Genomic DNA, 19,394 nt, shown 5'->3' on the forward strand with positions numbered 1-19,394 from the left:
TAGGAAAAATATATTATTAACTATTTCTCTGGTCATTATGACATTAGATGCATTATTAACTATTTAACATTAGATATCAAGTCTCTCTCTCTCTCGTTTTTTTCCCATACTTTGAGTCCGTATTGACATATTCGATTGTACCAGCCACCAAGGATGGTGCTGTTTCAGTATTTGTTGAACCCCAGATTAAGTTTTGACTTTGCAATCAACAATCACTGTTGATAAGAGAAAATATCCTTCTTTTTTCTTATTTGATAGGGAATTATACAGATTTTGCCTCGTACATTTCAGAGTTGGGGTCCATAATGTAATTTCAGGACTAAAAGTGCCTTCGTGATAGTGTTTGAAAAAAAAATGATATGATGAAGAAGCAATTGAAAGAAAAAAATGACATGAAAAAACACAAAATTTATATAAGCTAACGATATTGCACTATTTGTGAAACATAATAAAGTTCGCAAGGAGAACAATTAAATTGAACTATTGAATTAAATTTGAGCCCTATAAATCTAGAATCACATCAGCAAAGGCCTTGCTACAACCTAGCTCTGCTCTTTCCTGAATAAACCATGTTTGCCATGCTTAACTTGTTCATAACCTTATACATTAAAATAGTGGGGGTATAAGAGGTAGTTGCATAAAATTAAGGTTATAAACAACCAAAGGGAGCCTTTCAACTTCTGACAAAACTGTAAGCCTGGCCCAAGATCTTAAATAGGCTAAGAGATAATGAATATAATAAGAGAGGAAAAGAAAGCTAAAAACCATGTGGCTGTTGCTTCTGAATGTGCTCTAGAACTGTCAGGGAATGGAGTGCTCATTCCAGGAGTTATTCCACCAGTGTTGCCCCCACCAAAGATTGGTTGTGTTGCGGTAGATGTTGGCACATTTGGGTTGTTCATTGGAGGGGTTGTGGTTGGTGTATTTGGTCCTCCAGCAGCACTGAACATGATACGAAATCAAATTGTTAACTTTTAGACTCCATAAAGTACAACTATAATTTACGTGATCAATGAAAAGCATTCTCATGGCTTAACACAAAAATCAGTTCCCAAAAACTAGCCTTTCACTGAATAACTTGTATTTTTTTAAAAAAACGTCCTTTCTTGTTCTTTCTTGTTCTTCTTCAATTGCATGATGCATCTCTTAAGTCTTAATTCGCCACTCTCCATGGTGCTACTATTCAACTTACCATGTGAAGTAAAAGTTGTAATAGTATATTGTAATAACCATGTGGGTGTGATCCCCCCTCAACCGATCAAAAGCACTCACACATTAAGGCTCATCATGACACGTGGGAGGGCAAAATAAGCCTAGAACTCGACTAGTATGGCCCCATCATTGTCCCTGGTCTCTATCAGCAATTTTATTACATGCTGAGTCATAATAAATCTAAAGGGGTCAAACACATTCCAAGTAATGATTTGATCACAACCAGCATCTTTATTAGGTGATCCCCAACTGTTGTGTACAACAGGGCATGGTTCCCTTATTGCCATGTCTAGGTGCAGCACTCTTTTAGCACATTAATTAAGTACACTTGCAAATCAAATAAACATTTATGGTGATTATTCAGCACTCTTTTATCCATCAAAAAATTGCTTTCATGTAATGTAAGTCACCCTACTACAGTACTACCAAAACGGTATCTTCAATAAGATACTAAAGAAAGAGTTATGTCAAACCCTTTTACTATGTACCCTGTATCTTCTTTTTTGTCTTTCTTTTTACAAAACACCGTGTAAAATTTTTATGGGCTTAATTTTACGTGATTAAAAAGTATATGTAAATTAATCTCAATCATAGTTTCCTATATTCAAATATGTCTCGATGTGTGAAATACACCGAGTGCTGACCAAATATGTACCAATTACTCTTTGACATAAAGTTGGTGTTTCTACAATGAATTATACCAAATAAAGATTCAATTTTTTCCAATTGAGTCTCCATGAACTGCACTACCACATATCCCTTGATGAAGTAAAAAGTCAATTATAGCTTTTCTTTCCAACCTCACCATCCCATGCAAATGGATGCTATAACTTGCAATAAAGACAAAAGCCTCAGAAACAAGAATCAGATGAATGAACAAATGAAAGAAAGTTGAAATGTGGATGAATTGATGGATGAGAGAATATTTCACCAATTGATGCAAAGTGCGCAACTAACAATGCTCATATTTATGAAAATGTGGATAGGATCGTGGATGGGTCAATTTCAGGATTGAGAAAGAACATCTGAACAAGGTGCTACGTATGTCATTTTCCACAGATTATTTATTAATGGTAAAGAAAATAACAGCTGACATAAACGTAAGCACCAATTATTACTACACTACACCGTTGCATGACTTGCATCAGATATTTCCACAATCACTTTTACCATGCTATAAAGAAAAAAAAGTATCACACATAAGACTTGTTTGGATTAGATTAATGATGAAAAATAATCAATTAAATTTTTATATCAAAGGCAAGAAAAAGTTATTTCTACTTTTTCATAATCTGACCTTGATTTTATGGAGTAAAATAAAATTGATTTTTATGAGTTATTCAAATACACTAATAATGTTGTACCAATGATGGTCATGATTCATGAGTGTGAAGATCAGCAAGGTAGGGTTAAGGTGAATCTGAGCCGTTGGATGAAGTGGGCCACAGAGACTCATCCAACGGTCTAATCACGTAGTGCAGAAAAAGTAACCAACACACTCTGGGAGAGAGCACACAGTGTCAGTCAAATAGTACTACCACTCAACCAAAATTGTGCAACCCAAGATTTTGAAAATTTGAACTTTGAAGAACCAAGAATCAGACACAAAGAACACAAATTGCGTGTTTGGTTCCAATGTTGAAATTCAATTGGATCCATGTTCAAATGGAAGCTACTGAGAGTAGCTTCTTTGTTTTTATTCGATTTGATGCCGAATAAAAGGATATGCGCACATATTTTATGCCCAAAAAAGGGTGTATAAGCATATTTTCAACACCCATCGAAACACACTTGGTAGCGTAAGAAATGATAATTATAAATTATATGTCTTAATTGATTTTAGTTTCAAAATTTTATATGTAAAATATGCGACACCATCTGTAAGATTGATCGAAAGAGGCACACAAATAAGGGACAGTTTACACTTAACTACGATTAAATCTTTTATTTCTGAAAAATTCAAACCAAAGTTACCAAAAAAACGATAAGTAAAATAGCTAGGGTAATTGCAGCAGAAAAGGAGGAAAATTACGTTACCCACACCCATGCACAGTGACACGCGTCACAGACCATTCAACTCACATTCAAACAAACATTTCCTCTTACAAAACAACCATCCTCTCCACCATTGTTCGGCGTTCCTTGTCGTCTCTATCGTATTAGGAACGCCATATAAACCAGACAGAAGAAAAGGTACCAAAGAGAAATAAAGGTAAAAAAAAAAAAAAAATACTGATAATGAGAATGAGAATCCATTTACTTCATCATCAAGAAACACAGTAGGTTTCACTTTCACCAATTGTAAATGAGCTCTACACACCACACTCAATAAAATAAAACTCTTCATACCATATAATATTAATATCAATAGGCGTATCAGAAACACATTCCTTGCCACACTTTTATTATTAGTTAAAAAAAATAAGAAAGACTTGAGATATTCAACAAATTTTAGAGAATAATATCAGGATTTCTTTAATAAAAGTATAATATTAGTAACAGAGTAAAACCATACAGAAAAAGGCCATACCTTGCAGAAGAAGGGTACACACAAGATCCATAGCCTACAAAGACAAAAACAAATCCACAAAATAAAAATGAGATCACACTGATCCACTGAAAAACAAAAATGGAAATGAAGAGAAAAGTTATATATGATACTGGGATCACTGGTGGCAATGGTGGCAGTGCCAGCAAAATCACAAGAGCCAGGGGCTCTGGCCCTGCGCTGATAGTAGCTATTGAAGGCATAAGAAGCGTGTGCCTGAATGGTGTTAGGGAGAAAACAGAGTCCATCCGGCTGAAGAGGAAGACAATCCCCACCAGACCCACATGCATAGTCCAACGCCGTTTGAAGTGCGTCGTTGCTAGCGTCACTCCTCGCCACACACCAACTCGCTTGACCCAGCACATTCTTGCTTAGACCCATTGTTATTATAGTTATTAATAACAGTAAAGGAACCGGCTTTGGTGCTGCCATTGGAGAAAGTTATGTTAGGGAGAGTGCTAGGTGTGATTGTTTTGCTTTGCTTAGTTGGTAAAGGTGGAGAGAGAGAGAGAGAGAAGGGAGGGAAGTGTTTAGAGAAAAAAGAGAAAATTAATTATATATGGTGACTGAGTGAGTGTGGAAGAGATGGGAATAGAAGCCGCTTTCGCTTTCTTTTTGGGTTCTCTTTTTCTTTTTATCAGAGCATGATAGTGTATCTCAGGTTTCTATGTTCTCTCTCTCTGCAGTGCCCTGTGCACGCAGTATGATAATCAAATCTCACCTCGTTTGCAATCTAGCTTCTGAAATACAATTCCCACGGTCTCTCCTTTTCTTTGGTCAGAAAAATAAAAACAACAAATACAATAACGCCCAACCTCTCCCTAATAAATATTTACAATTTTTTTTATGTATTTTGAGTTGGCAAAAATGGTAACAACTAACAAGTAACTTAAGGATATTAATTACAAAATTTAAAAATGGGATGTAAAAAATAATGTGCATTTTCTTTTACATTTTCTTATAATTTATATAATAAATCATTTTTTTTAGTTTTTTAACCCATCCCTGAAAAATATCTCTTTTGAGTATAATACGTTTACGTTATCAATAATAAAAAAAATTAAATATATTTTGCATCTGAAAAATAATTGTGTTTTGTTTTTTTTATTTTCTTATAGTTTATTTGACTTTTGATTCCTAAAATATTTCTTCCGTGTTTGTCCCTTATAAAATACTTAATTTGTAAATATATTTTTATCATGTTTTTCTTGTAGACAAAATAGTCTATACATCATTAATGTAACACAAGTTTCCACTGTGACTAAATCATATTTTTATGATATTTTATTTTTTAAATTATCAAAATAGAATATATATATATATATATATATATATATATATATATATATTAAAAAATTGCATACAAGATGTCAGTTAACTTTCTGAAACCAATTTGCTTTTGTGAAAACAAATTTTGACGATCTTTCCTGAAAAAAATGGTGACATTAATAAACCACAAGAAAAGTGAAAAAAAAAACATCATAAATTGATGTCACAAAAAGGAAAGAAAGCCCACTTACACATTACATGCAATTTTTTTAAAGTATATCACTTTATTGATTTTAAAAGCAAAATATATTATTTTGTAAACATGATTAACAATAAAGATATGGATTCACGTAAGAAGTACATTGAAAAAAAATACAAACACATACATAATAGTTAATTAGATGTTAGTATAACTTTTTTTTCATTATCAATGCATATATTATGTATTTTTTTCATAATTTCACTTATTTTATTGAATTTAATGAATATACATAATTAATATAAAAGTATTTATATTATAAATCAATCAAAATTACTCTTAATCTTAAATGATTATATGTGATTGTTAGAATAAAATAATATATTTAAAGTATATTTTTTTAATAAAGTGCATATTATTTATTTTTTTATATTTTATACTTTTATTTTCTCCTGAATTATAAAATTTATCATAAATTGATAAATGAATATCATTTGATACTAACAATAATTCGATTGGACTTTGATGGTAATTCATCACCCTTTAATTGATTCCTTGTGTCAATATTCCATCAATATGTATAACCAAGATGGAGGAGGTTGAAATGACATTGATTTTGAACATTGGAGAAACTATGTCCAAGAACTTGAAAGTGGTCTACGTGAGATTGATGAGGATTTTTTTTTATCGACAAATGTAAATTGTTAGTTTATTGTTAGCAGAGATATCGAATTCGTGATATTTTCCTCCTTTCCTTATTTCTTAACCACCAAATCGACTTTATATCTTTTGATTGGTGAGGGTGAGGGATGTGTAAATCTTGTAAAGAAATGCTAGCAACATGTTCTTGCACAAAATGATAGTAATTGATTTAAATTTGTTTCCCTAAGAAAAAGATTTGGGTTTGCATATTAATTTATGTGACTATAATATTATCACAAAAGATTGGTGGGTCCATAAAATCATCTAAGTCACAACAGTTCATCAACAACGATTAAAGAAATAGGGTGATACTAGTTTATCTACTTTCATTTGATGCATCAAATGAAAGACTCGATTATGAGAATTTAAGCTTGGTAAAAGTAATGGTTAAAGCAATGAGGTGATTGGTGAATAACAACTATCCTGTCTAGCCCTACAACTGTTAATCTTGACCATTGCTATTCAAATAAATGATTAAATTAGTTATTAAAATTGGTAAAAAATTATTATTTTTAGTGTCTAATATTATGAGTTTGTTAAATTAAATTTTTTGACTACCCAACAATCCACCAAATATCTGCTAACAGCCTCAATAACAGTTGTTAAGGATTTTTCTTGTGATCAAGTGAAACCAAGTTTCAAAGTAGTAATAGGACTTGTGTCCAAATCATCTCTTAAAAGACTAATGTATATTCAGACAATTAGGACTTCGAAACTAAGGTTTAGTAAAAAATTTAATTATTTGTATTGGATAATAGTTAAAGAAAGAATCACAATATTGTTGTGAGAATTATGATTTGACTAACCAAGGTTGGACTTGGTTTTTCCTTTTTTTCAATGCAATAATCTTAATCAATATAGTTACCCATGTAATTTATCTTCAATTCACAGTTATATTCTAACCCTAATGTCTTAGGCGAAATAGTCTAAGTTATTTAAATTAATTTTAATGTCTTGACAAATCAACCTAAGCAACCAACATTAATGTTTGAGAATTAAAGAAGCCTAATTGATATTGATCTATGTCTAGAATCAATCCCAATTAGGTACTCTTCTCAATTTGAGAATTAAATGAATGTCTATTGATTAAGCTATCGATTTCTAAGATCAAATAATAAGTGATCAGTCTAAAACAGGTATCAAGAGAAAAATAAGAAGAATAAATCTAAATAATTGTATTAAGAAGGGGTATTACATGAAATTAGGTTCAGTCTTTCCAACCTCGATAGATGAGGGGATTAGTTACTTATAACTTAATTATAAACCCCAAATGAATTATAAACATGTGTAATGAATCAAATCTAAAAGTCTAGAGGAAAAATTCTATTCTTTAAGAGAAATTTGCCTTTAAACACTCCAAAATTCTCCTTCAATTATACCTAAGGTCTTTTATATTTTGATGAGTTTGGGTCTGTATCGACTACCTCACTTAAGGGTGAGCATCAACCTTCTTAAGTGAGGTCCTATAATTCATTTCAAGGCATTTTCTCACTCTTCTCACTTAAGCATGAGTAACAACTCATATAAGCGAGATCTTTTGATCTTTAAAATTTTTAACTTTTGCCTCTCCTCACTTAAGTGCATAGCAAACCATGCTTATATATTATTAATGTTATGTACACTAAAAGATTTTGGTTTTAGCATAAGTAAAAGATGTTTTTGTTTAAAGTGAGTATGTATAAGAAAGTGTTAGAGAAAGTGTTATTAACATTTTTTTTTAGGGTAAACAAACCACATCATTCCACCAAAAAAGAGGCCTTATATGAGAGGACAAAATATCAAAGATTTAGGGAGGAGTATCCTCCAACCAAGTCCTTTGCAGTAAAAGCTAAACTAGCTAATTTGTTGTTATCACCCATGTTAGCATTTCTGTTCACATAGGAGAGAGAAATAGAAACATTGCTACGCATATTAAGAAGAGACGGAGAATCCTGAACCACTTCCACAAAATTGAAGTTCCCCGTCCAAACATTGACAAGACGCTGGCAATCAATTTCAAACACAATCCGATTGAGGGACATAATGAGAGAAGTGTCAATGGCCCACTGAAGGGTCAGAGCTTCTGCTATACGAGGAGGATATCAGATAGGAAGAAATTTAGTTACAGCCACCAAAACTTTGCCAGAGTGGTCCCTAAAATCAACCCCAAGGCCCGTGCCTGTTCTAGAAATAACAAAGGCATCCAAGTTGCACGGACAGGGCATGATTCAAAATTAACCAAATTTGGGTGCTGTTGTGATTGAATACCCAGTTGTTTCTACTTTTCCAAATTCTACTCATCAGCTTTTGGTCTGCCACTTCAAAACAATCCACAAACATTCCCAGAGGCGTTGGCAAACCAAGTGCTCTTTACTTCCAGGCATTCCTCTTATCTAGCTGGTGTGTAAAAACTTTGATTCTAGACCGAAGAGCTTGATTGCCGTGGAAATTTACTTGTCAGAATCCGAATTTGAGTTTAATTTTTAAATGTTTCATCACTTTCATGGCCATGTAGTAGTTTCTAAAGGCCCAAAGTTGTTAGAGCAAGAGTTCTATATTTACAAGCCCGTTGAGGTAATGATGAGACATTACTTATTTCATTAAGCGATAAGTTTCCCTATTATAAAGACCTTAACTTCAAGTTCGTAAATTTATGAGTTTAACTCCTCAGTTGTACTGTATATTTTGTATGACAATAGACTGAAGTGTAATATATGCATGACTGTGCTATTTGTTCTAGTTTATAAATTCATGTCGTGCTACTATTTGTATTTATTTTTAATTTGACATAAATTCTCTTAAAATATTTAGGTTTGAATTTTTTATTAATAAAAGCTAACAATTAATATTAACCGATAAAAAAAATCAAACGATAATTATCTCAACTAATATTTATTTATTTTATTAGCCAGATTTTTTCTTTGAAAATTAATTATGGTCGAGTTCTTCCTATCACTTATTTGTTATATTATAAATATACCAATTATTTAGTACTAATTTTAAATGTTTAAAATATTTAATAAAGTATATTCAATTCCTTATGATCTATACTGCTTATTCTGTTATACACAACTTTGCTTACCTTAATTTTTTTACTTCAGTTTCATGCTTGTAAATAACTATAATTAATTAATTTAAAGGGACATTGTTGTTTTGTACTATTGCAATTGAATTTCTCACTTTTTATATACAAAAGTTCAGTTATAAATAACTGCCTTTTTCAATTCTTTAAAATGCTTATGTCAGCTACGGTCAATCTTTTATTTTTTTTAATAGAGAAACTTTAATAATGTATTCTTTGACATTTATTATTGAGTGAACTAAATGTAAATGTCATTAACAGTTACTCAATAAAAATATATAAATACATTCTGAACATTTAATGTTCAACAAGTTAACTGAATAATAATAGAGGTACCTAGTCGCCTCGGACATTTTACTTGTGGAGTTTCTGGTTGATCCCATGCTTCGGCGAAAAATCTGCACAAGTTGCTTTTTTTTTTTTTCGGTTCCTTTACCACATTCTTCCACCATAGTGAACTTGGATCCCACTAGGAAGCATAAATGACTTGAATAAATTTTGAATTAGATTATGGATTTGCTTGTTTAAGTTTTCTAAGAATGTATAAAAAGAAATGATTTATTATTTAGATATTTTATATAAAAAAAAGCAGAAGTTGTATTTTGTTTAAGTCATACTTATAGCAAATTGTTTTAGTTTTAAAATATATGACTTGTTTAAATAAACATTAAACAGCTTATTAATTGAGCACTTAATATGAGTACGTGTTTCTCATGCAAGCATTGATGCATGTTACTAAGTTGTCTTTATAATCGAAAGAGGAAACTAAGTTAAATTATTTTTCATGTAAGTTATAAGTTAGGTTCATAAACTATATATATTATACTAATGAACTTATTAAAATAAACCGAAAACAGAGTATAAATAAATACATCTTTATTTATTTATATGAATTCTCTTAATACAAATGTTTATATCATAAAATAACAGGTTGATCATTTCCCTGTTGTCAGTATTCAATCCTCCTTGTTGGTCTGGTCTTGTAATGTCTTGCTGTTCATTGGAAGCCCCGTGATTGTTGTATCAACTCCTCCATCAGTGCTGAAAATTAAAAGGAAGAAAATCTTTGTCATAATTCATAAATAAAATGAATGACAAGAGATAGCAGGAAAAACTACATAAATTTGAGAAGGAAAATTAATTTCATCCAAGACCGAGGAGCAGAATTAAACGGTTTGACCAATTTAAAAAGCAAGATTACAAAAAAAAAGAAAGAAAATAGGCCATATATATATATACCTCGAAGAAGGTGGGTACACACAACGTCCAAAGCCTAAACACATGAAAAGAAAGAAGAAAGATACAACATATATGGTTAATCAATGATTTCCACACATATACATAGAGAGAAAAGAGAAGATATGCACATACTGGGATCAGAAACGGCAATGGTGGCTGCACCACCAAAGTTACATGCACCAGGGTTTTTGCCATTTCTCTGATAGTAACTGTCAAAGGCATAAGAAGCATGGTTTTGAATGGTGTTCGGATTGAAGCAACTGCCACCGGGTTGAATTGCCCTACAGTCAGCTCCATGTGAGCATGCAAAGTCCAACCCTGACTTCAGTGCTCCGTAGCCAGCGTTGCTCCTTGCCACGCACCAAGTGTTTGCTTCCACAATATTCATCATCATTCTCCCTACTACTATTAACACTAGAGAAACCACTTTTGCTGTTGATGATGCCATTGAACAAATTACTCTTATTAATTTGCTTATTGGTATAAAGAACTAGTGTTCAGCACAGAGGAATTTATAGTGGCTGTGGACACTGGTCCAAGTCAATCACCCATAAATATGCATATTATTTTAATAAGAGAAACGCTCCTAACACTAATCACTTTTCTTATTCTTATTTTTCTTGGTGATAGCGGTGTCAAAATTTTGTCTTCCAACATTTAATACAGTTACTTATTTTAAAATTTAAATTCCAGACCAATGAGTTATGTTTGAACAATCCACTCAATTGATGTATGCGTTTGATGGTACTAATACTCCTCTTATAATAATTATTATATTTTGTCCGATATTTAAAAAATCCTTTCTGGTGCTTTATATAAAAAATAAATAACTAATTCATTAAAATTAATAAAATAATTAAATTAGTTTATCTTAATTTTTTTGAAAAGTTTATTTTAATTAATACTTACAAATTTACATTTTATTTTAGAAATTTTCATTAATTTAATGATTTGAGTAATCGTTATATTTAATGATGTTGCTTATAATTTAAAAGTTATTTTTTTCTTCCAATAAATACGACATTTTATCGTTAATAAATCAATTAACGCATTTATTCACTTAAAATAAAGAATGGGTGAATTTTATATCAATAAATTTTACAATAAAGAATGGGTGCATTTATTTCACTAGCATTTATTATACGTAAGTTCCGTTATAACTGCCCTTCTTAATTCTTTATCATCGTTTCGTTTGCAATGTCAACTGGTCAACCTTGCTTTTTCGTGAATATATTAAGAATATACTAGTATTTTAATACTTATACTCTTAAATAAATTTTATATAATTAAAACTTAAAAAAATTAAAATTTCCCAAATAACAAAAATACATTAAAAAACTGTCATGCTGAACCATAATTGTTGCATCACATCTAAGCACCTAGGGCATTTTACTCAGCCTCTCTTTTACCTCCTCCCGCTGCCTTTTCTCAATTTGCATTTCCTATTTCCAGCTTGAGTTTCATACCTAGTGAGTAACTAAAATAAATGAACTTTAGATATATTAGTTTTATTTATCTTAATTAAATGAGCATCGACTTTTTTATGTTCAATCCAGACGTCCAGTTACTCTACCAAATAGTTAAACCATTCATGTCCTTTTTTTATAAAAAAAATTATTATGTATTATCAACCAACGATAATTAAAAGGGTCTTGTGGCGAGAAAAATAGAGAATATGTTGCTGTGTTATGGAGGGTCCATTTATATATATATATATATATATATATATATGTATGTATATATATACTCAAATGGTGTGAATATATTTATGGGCTAACAAACCGCAAAACTCAATTGTATCTTCTCATTGACCACTAAAGTTATAATGTTTATGAATAGGAGAATGCTAACAAAAGTTCCAAGATACTAATGGTCCATTTCAAGTAAAAAAAGAAGTACGTTTTGCTAACTGTTAAAGAATTGAAAAATATTTCAACAACTTATTTCCAAATCCTTTTTCAAAAATCAAAATATTCCTGAAAAAAGAATGAAATTAAAATATCTTCAAGCATAAATTATATATACTCTCAGCCAGCATCATCCATAATTGTACACACGTATTTTCATTCTTCGCTCATTAAAAATTATATATAAAAAAATGAAACATAACCACCAAAGAAATTTAGAGCTTATTTCAAAACAATAATGACTTTTTTTAAAATCAATTGCAGCTTATTCGTAAGTAAATTTAAATAAAAAATAATTATTTATTAAATTTAAGTTTTTCAACATGCCAATATTTTTCACACATATTTATAACATGTTTCTATTTGATAAATTTTAGACGAGTAAAATGTGAGTTAAAAAAATAGCAATACTCTCTGTTTTTATCATATGGCTTCCTTTCTTTTTTGTCAATGTAATATTAGTAAAAAGAAAAAAACTGATGATTAATCTTTTTTCTTCAGGAATTTGGTTGACAGTGCATAATAAAATTAGATCTCTTCTTCCAATTATAATTTTTTATCTACAAGATTCAAATATAAAAAATTTATATAATTTATTTTACAAATTGTACTTGTGAAAGATATCTAGCCCACGTAAGTAACCAGAATGAGAAAATTGGAATTTCATAATATCTCAAGAATGACATAGATATTTTATCTAGGGATGCCTACCATCGAATGACTCCAATCTATCCTAGGGTTCATACATCTTCAATAACCTAGAAATTCCCCATCCCTAAAACAACAAAGGCATTGTGCCGTTTTACACAAATCAAGAAACCAAAAGCTATGAATCACTCTAGACAATACATGGGAAGAGATTCAAATGAGAAAACTTTTAAAATAAAAAATGAGAATAATTAATTTCGATTATTCGTTACGAGAGATTCACTAACTACTTAACTTATTATTTATCCCCTTTCTTTATTTCCTATAAATCTAACGATCCATGATTGTTTACTCTACTGAGGCACGTGACTTTCTTCCACACTTCCTCGTTGATCCTCTCAGGGTATCGTACATGGCTTTGCAAAGAAAAAAAAAACAGAGACAATACAGAGACAGCCAATCTTTTCGCTTGTACTGCCCACACTGTCTCACGCTTATAGCACGGCTATACTCCTGTATTGCAAAGAGCAATTGAAAGTCTCTTCAGAGTTTTGTGATTATCCTTCACCCTTCTCTTCAAAGTAAAGATTACTTTGTATTTTTTTTTTGTTCACGAGTGGATCTGAATCAAATATCCTTGCCTTTCCAATTGTTAGGATGTAGCCAGCATGAAGTTTTTATGGCAAAGGGATTTATTTCCATGGTTATTTTCATGAGTAAGTAGCATTTTAGGAATTTAAGACAACGGGTCAATTTATTTATTTTTGGTGAGTGACAACGGGGTCAAATTAGTTGGCTTCAATTTGAAACTTTAAGTTCTCTGTGGTTTATGGTTGAATTTGTGAGTATTTTTCAAGTTTTGGTTCCCTTAAATCAAACTGTGATGTTGCTGTGGCAAAACCCCCCTTTCATTTGGTTATTAATTTTTTCATTTTATCAGAACATTTTATATTTTATATCTACAACAAGTGAAAAACTCATACTTGGATTTTTATCTTGTGAGAAAAACTCACACTTGGATATCACTTGCAAGAAGAACTCTTGATGATACTAAGAGGAAAATTAAAAGAAAAACAAGAAAACCAAAGAGATCCGTTAACTATGAATTTTTCATTACATGATATCATTGTTCTGGTTTTTTGCAATAAGAAGCAACTTTTATAGCATTGTATTCTAGTTGCTCTATAAAGTAACTACTCCTATCTAAAATAGATATTCAAAGTTGATATGCCTCCCTATCCTTCAGTCTTCAATAAGAAGCAACCTTATAGCATTGTATTCTAGTTGCTCTATAACATTGCTTTTACAAGAAAAAGGAGTAAACCCATCGAGAGACTCAATCAATGATGCCATTGGCAATTGATGAAGCTGAAATAGAAAGACTACATAATCAAGAGTAGCATTGCTTTTACAAGGAATAAACCCATTGAGAGGCTCAATCATTGATGCAAACTAGAACTCGTGATTGCCCATTCAAACCAAAGCAAACATAGAGCGAAAGCAAAACTAAGTAAACAAATTAAAGAGAAGCACACAGTTTTGAAGAGAATCCAGAAGACAATTTCCAAACCCAGCCTAATGTTTTTCTACAGAATCAAATCTCTTGCGTAATCAATTGATGCAGTAGCTTCATCAGGCACCGATATCTTAATCCTGAAAAGAGCATGCCCCAAACATATAACTGAGAAACATTTTGATTTCTATTCAACAACTGAACAACATTTTGTTGCTAGTTATTAGTAGCAAGGAAAAAAGTGCTTGCAAATGGACTACCTCTTGCAACTAACACTTACCAAAAGAACCTTCACATGGAAGCTATAACCGGTTCACATACAAGCCACGTGGTTTGAATTGAAGAAGAGATATGCAGGAAATGGGAATCTAATAACTAAAAATAATCAACATGATGGCATTTGTGTATAATTTCATACCAGAAAAGTGAAAATAGCCATGAATGTACATTCAGGCTTTATAACAAATAGTTGATGTGCAAATCGTCATTCCAAAGACATCAAATAAAAATCGTAATGAATTTGTAATTAATATAACATGAACAAGAGTGAGTCATGATGACAGGAATGTAGACTGTGGTTCTCTGTTCGTAGCAGACTGGGTGATGGCGTTTCGGGTTGGGCGGCGATGGCGACTCAGCGGACTTGGAGAAGACGGAAAAAGCGGCTGGTCTGTTGGCCGATGAGATGAGATACAGAGGGCAAATTTACAGAAGGGGGTTACTTTTGAAAACTATTTACGGAAGAGGGTTTCTTTTAAAATAAATTAGGGGGGGTCACTTCTGGACGTGGATACCGCCATTGACACTGGCGGGAAGCTTGAACCGCCAGTGACAATGACGGGATAGGGGGTGAGAGAGGGGGTGTCGCTATTGGTATTTGCGGGACAGGCTGAGGAGGGAGGGAGGTACCGTACTGGCATTTGTGGGATAGGCACGGGACATTACAATTAAATGTATCACTTTGTTTTAGAAAAAATTAATTAAGTAAAAAAAGAATTAAAACTGACCCAGTTAAACTGTATATAAGAAACTCTAGAGATACCTCTGGTTAAAAAAAAATCTAATTGTTAAAAAGTTTGCATTCTCTCTTTTCATTAATAAAAAGGACAAGAAAATAATCCATTTGGAAGCGAATGTGGCCAACGCCAATTACTGCAGTGAGATTAAGAATTGGGTGTGGAAATGGAAATGATTTATTTTTAATCTATATTTTAGCCCGTCGTCTTCATTTAAAGTTTTGCCGAGAAAAATTATAATTATTTTAAATAAACAAATTCACACTCATGTTCACAAAGTTCTCCCCTACTCATCATCCACACTTTTCAGGAGTAAAAGCCAAAATGTCACTAAACCAAGCATTAAAGCAAACTCGTGTAAATATTATAATTAATTAGTCTTGCCAATTTCTCAAATTTTCTCCCTTATACCCGGTAAATTCATAGTTTCCTACAGCAATTAAATTAACAAAAACCGTAAAATGGAACTAAAATTTATCAAATTGAGTTTGTGTTTGCAACGTGCGTATTTTACATGAATTTGAGAAATGATGGTCCCGTAGAAGAGACTGGCGGGACTGCCCCATCCCGTACCTATCCCGCAAATGCCAGTAGCGGTATTTCTCTCCTCAGCCTGTCCCGCAGATACCAATAGCGGCACCCCCTCTCTCCCGCCATTGTCACTGGCGGTTCAAGCTTCCTGCCAGTGTCAATGGCGGCACCCACGTCCAGAAGTGACCCCCGGTAATTTGTTTTAAAAGAAACCCTCCTCCATAAATAGTTTTCAAAAGTAACCCCCTTCTATAAATTTGCCGATACAGAGCAACAAAGACAGACAAGGAAAAGTACCTAGTGAGGTATTAATGAATAATTTATAAATTTCTATATAAATTATATCTAAATAATTATTCTCGAGTCTATGTAGATATAAATTCAGAAACAGATAGATTAATAATTGGATGGATTTTGTTTCTACTTTTAAATAAATTAAATCAGATTTTGGTTTTTATATAGAAATTAAATCTGATTTTATCTCAAGTAGGTGTTTAAATGGATCTATTTTCTCTATTATTCTTGTGCTATTTTTTAAAAATTAGATAGTTTTGAAATTAAATTACAAAATTAAATATTAACATAACTACATGAATAATATAAAGACAGCTGGAAAAAAGACAACAAAAAAAACCAATTTCTTATCGAAGTGAATGTCTTTAAAAGCATAAAAACAAAGAAACAAAGAAAAGAAGAAGAAAAAGAAGTTCTGAAGTCTAAACTAATGTTCATGGTGAAAACTACGGCTAAAATTGTTTGTCTTAGGTATGTCTTTCTTCTCATCCTCGTTGGCTTCCGTGATTGATTCACTTCTTTAGAAGTGAATGAAAATAAATTTAGAGGTCACGTTGACCTTCTTTAAACCACACATCTTATCCAATATATATTGAACATGTTTTTTCTTAATTTTAATTTCAAATTTAATTTGATTTAATAAATAATTCAAAAAAATTGTTAAACCACTCTCCTTTTCTTGATCCTTTTATTGGTATATTTAAATTTCTTATTGATATATTTAACTTTCTTATTTTCTTATCATTTTAATTTAATATTTTTATTTTTATTTCTAAATTGAATTAGTAACTTTTTAAAAACAATGATTTAACGTAACATTATATCACAATATAAATTATTTATTGTAAATCTAGAATATAATTTATATGTTTAGAAATATTTATTACAAATATTAATTATATTACAATTTATATATTTAAAATATTTATTTATTATAAATTTTAATGACACAAAAATAAAAATTTATCTTTTGTATGGTTATATTTTTTTGGTGAATTTTTTATAATTATATAAAAACCCTTTTGTATTAAAAAAAAATATTTTCTTAAATGAAACTACACGGGAGGAAACGTACCCGGAGGCAACGGAAGAGTATTTTTTATTTAATTTTGTTGGCAAAAATGCATTTTTGTTCTTGTATAATTTGTAATTTTCTTTCCCTATTTTTTTTAGTCGATCATCAATTAACTATTTTTATTATTTTAATTTTTTTTCATCGAATGATCATTAATTGATCATTTATAATCAAATATTAACTTTGATATCACTTTTACTTAAAAGGTACCGTTAATATGACAATGATTTAAATGTTCTGTTTTTTGTTTATCAAATCTTCTATGGAAATTGAAACCATGCCATTTTACCTTGTGAGCAGTAAATCACATGCTTTTTTTAATGTAAAAACATTTATTATTTAATCACCAAACATGTGGATTAATTAGAGATGTTGGATTGTATATGTAGTTATGTTAAATAGTTAGAAGAAAAATTTCGTCCAAAACAAGATTATCTAAAAAAGAATACATGTGATTTAAATAAAAAATACATTCATTATTTATTGTTTTTGTGTAATTTTTTTATTCTAATTATATATTAAATAAATGTGTATAGATAATAAATAAGTAAATTAACTGATACGTAAATTAGTTTGCATAGTTAAAATATATAAATTAACTACTTAAATAAGAAAAATTAATTTACTTAAATTAAATACATAATATGAAATCTTAATATGTAAATGATCTAATATTTCATATTATGTAATTTTTTTGGGCGAATTTCATATTATGCAATTAATATTTAATATTAATTTAATGAAATTTTTTTAATATAAAGTCTACGTTAGTAAATTAATTTTATTTATTTAATTAATTTACATAATTAATTTCAATCTATTATGTATGCAAATTATTATATATATATATATATATATATGAAATAAAAAATTATCAACTCATCTAGTAATGATATATAGTAAATATTGTTTACATTATCAATTAAAAAAAATATCAGATTTAATGTTTAGTTTTAAGTAAGAAGTGATGAGTTCAATTATATCATGAGATTTTTTTAACTTTTGGGATCATTTTAACCATTTGTCATATAAGTGTTAGGTTGACATTTTACCTAAACGTTATGATAAAATCAATAGTTGTTCGTGATTAGTTAATTAATGATTAACTAATTGAAATTAAATTGCTGAATTTGAAAATTTGAGAGATTAAATATTTTAATTTAGAAATAATTGAACCCAAATTGTATATTATTCATTATAGGGAACCAAAAATTGATATATCAGTTCTTATAAAGTTCCATCTTATGACAAGAACTTTATTTTTGGTGGGTCATTGAAGATGATATTAAGGACAGATTTTTTAGGAAATTGCTTCTCTCAATACTATGCCATTATAGCATCACTCCTCCAACGCCCTAATTGGCAAGTCCCCTTCTAACATCAAATTTAACCAATAGCACTCTTGGAGAGAGGATAAGGTGATGGTGATTAAAATCTTGATGCACTCTATATGCTTTAATAATGGTAGACCTGAGTGGCCAGTTCAGAACGTTCCAAGCCAATAATCATGCGGATAGGAACCATTATTATAGAAACGACTACTTGGGCACTTGTGTCGGTGGCTCTAAATAGTGAAATTGAGTACTTAAAATTTAAGTTTTGACCCAGTGAAGTTTAATCCATTTATTTAAATGAATCTAATTAAAATTTTGCACTTAATTTTATTTAAAAATAATAATTTTTGAATTTAATTTGTTAAGCTTATTTAAAATTTAATTATTTTTTAATTTGTAAAAAATTCTTAATTTTTTTTAACTTTATCAAGTTGGTATTTAATAAATTATTTTAATAATAATTGTGTAAAAAATATTTTAATGATATATATTAATCTAACAATAAAATATATGTTGACATATGATATAATATTGTGAAATCTATTTAATTTTAAATTTATTTCTATGTATAAACAAACTATTAATCATGAATGTGTAAAGTTTGAGCTTGACTCAATAATCTAATTATATTTTAAGCTTCAGTTTATTTATTTAATTAAGTAAATAAATTTTATTAAATATTTAACAAATCAAACTCAAATAATTTACAAATAACTCCGCACCTCAATCACAAGAAACAATCATATTTTTCGGTGGACTGTACTCTACTGCTGTTTCTTAGACTTCTTTTGTCATCATTTTCAAAAGTTTCCAACATCCACTTAAAATAATTATTATCAAAAAGTT

The 19,394-nt window shown here is 30.2% G+C and overlaps 2 protein-coding genes and 1 long non-coding RNA gene across 3 annotated transcripts; all 3 read right to left on the minus strand.

Annotated features, from left to right (window-relative positions):
• Positions 1-388: 388 nt before the first annotated feature.
• Positions 389-4,479, minus strand: LOC100779749 (glucan endo-1,3-beta-glucosidase-like protein 2-like). The gene is given in 3 exon segments (NM_001255867.2): positions 389-942; positions 3,743-3,776; positions 3,874-4,479. Coding segments are annotated over 3 exon segments (576 nt in total). The 5' UTR covers positions 4,193-4,479; the 3' UTR covers positions 389-719.
• A 5,373-nt stretch (positions 4,480-9,852) lies between these two features.
• LOC100799046 (PLASMODESMATA CALLOSE-BINDING PROTEIN 3) lies at positions 9,853-10,731 on the minus strand. The gene is made up of 3 exons (XM_003524142.5): positions 10,363-10,731; positions 10,231-10,264; positions 9,853-10,032 (listed from the first exon to the last, which is right to left on the minus strand). The coding sequence occupies exons 1-3, from the start codon at positions 10,676-10,678 to the stop codon at positions 9,948-9,950; spliced, it is 435 nt and encodes a 144-aa protein (XP_003524190.1). The 5' UTR covers positions 10,679-10,731; the 3' UTR covers positions 9,853-9,947.
• A 3,295-nt stretch (positions 10,732-14,026) lies between these two features.
• Positions 14,027-15,218, minus strand: LOC102659990 (uncharacterized). The gene is made up of 2 exons (XR_414438.4): positions 14,579-15,218; positions 14,027-14,438 (listed from the first exon to the last, which is right to left on the minus strand). It is a non-coding gene; the product is annotated as an uncharacterized lncRNA (long non-coding RNA).
• Between the last annotated feature and the right edge of the window lie 4,176 nt (positions 15,219-19,394).

The sequence above is a fragment of the Glycine max genome, chromosome 5, assembly GCF_000004515.6.
Source record: "Glycine max cultivar Williams 82 chromosome 5, Glycine_max_v4.0, whole genome shotgun sequence".
Classification (NCBI taxonomy): Eukaryota; Viridiplantae; Streptophyta; class Magnoliopsida; order Fabales; family Fabaceae; genus Glycine; species Glycine max.

Coding starts and splice junctions, on each gene's coding strand:
- LOC100799046 (XM_003524142.5), bottom strand. CDS start 10,678: ATGGCATCATCAACAGCAAAAGTGGTTTCTCTAGTGTTAATAGTAGTA. Junction 10,265..10,362: donor CATTGCCGTTTCTGATCCCA/GTATGTGCATAT, acceptor TCATGTGTTTAG/GCTTTGGACGTTGTGTGTAC. Junction 10,033..10,230: donor GTGTACCCACCTTCTTCGAG/GTATATATATAT, acceptor TTTAATTTTCAG/CACTGATGGAGGAGTTGATA.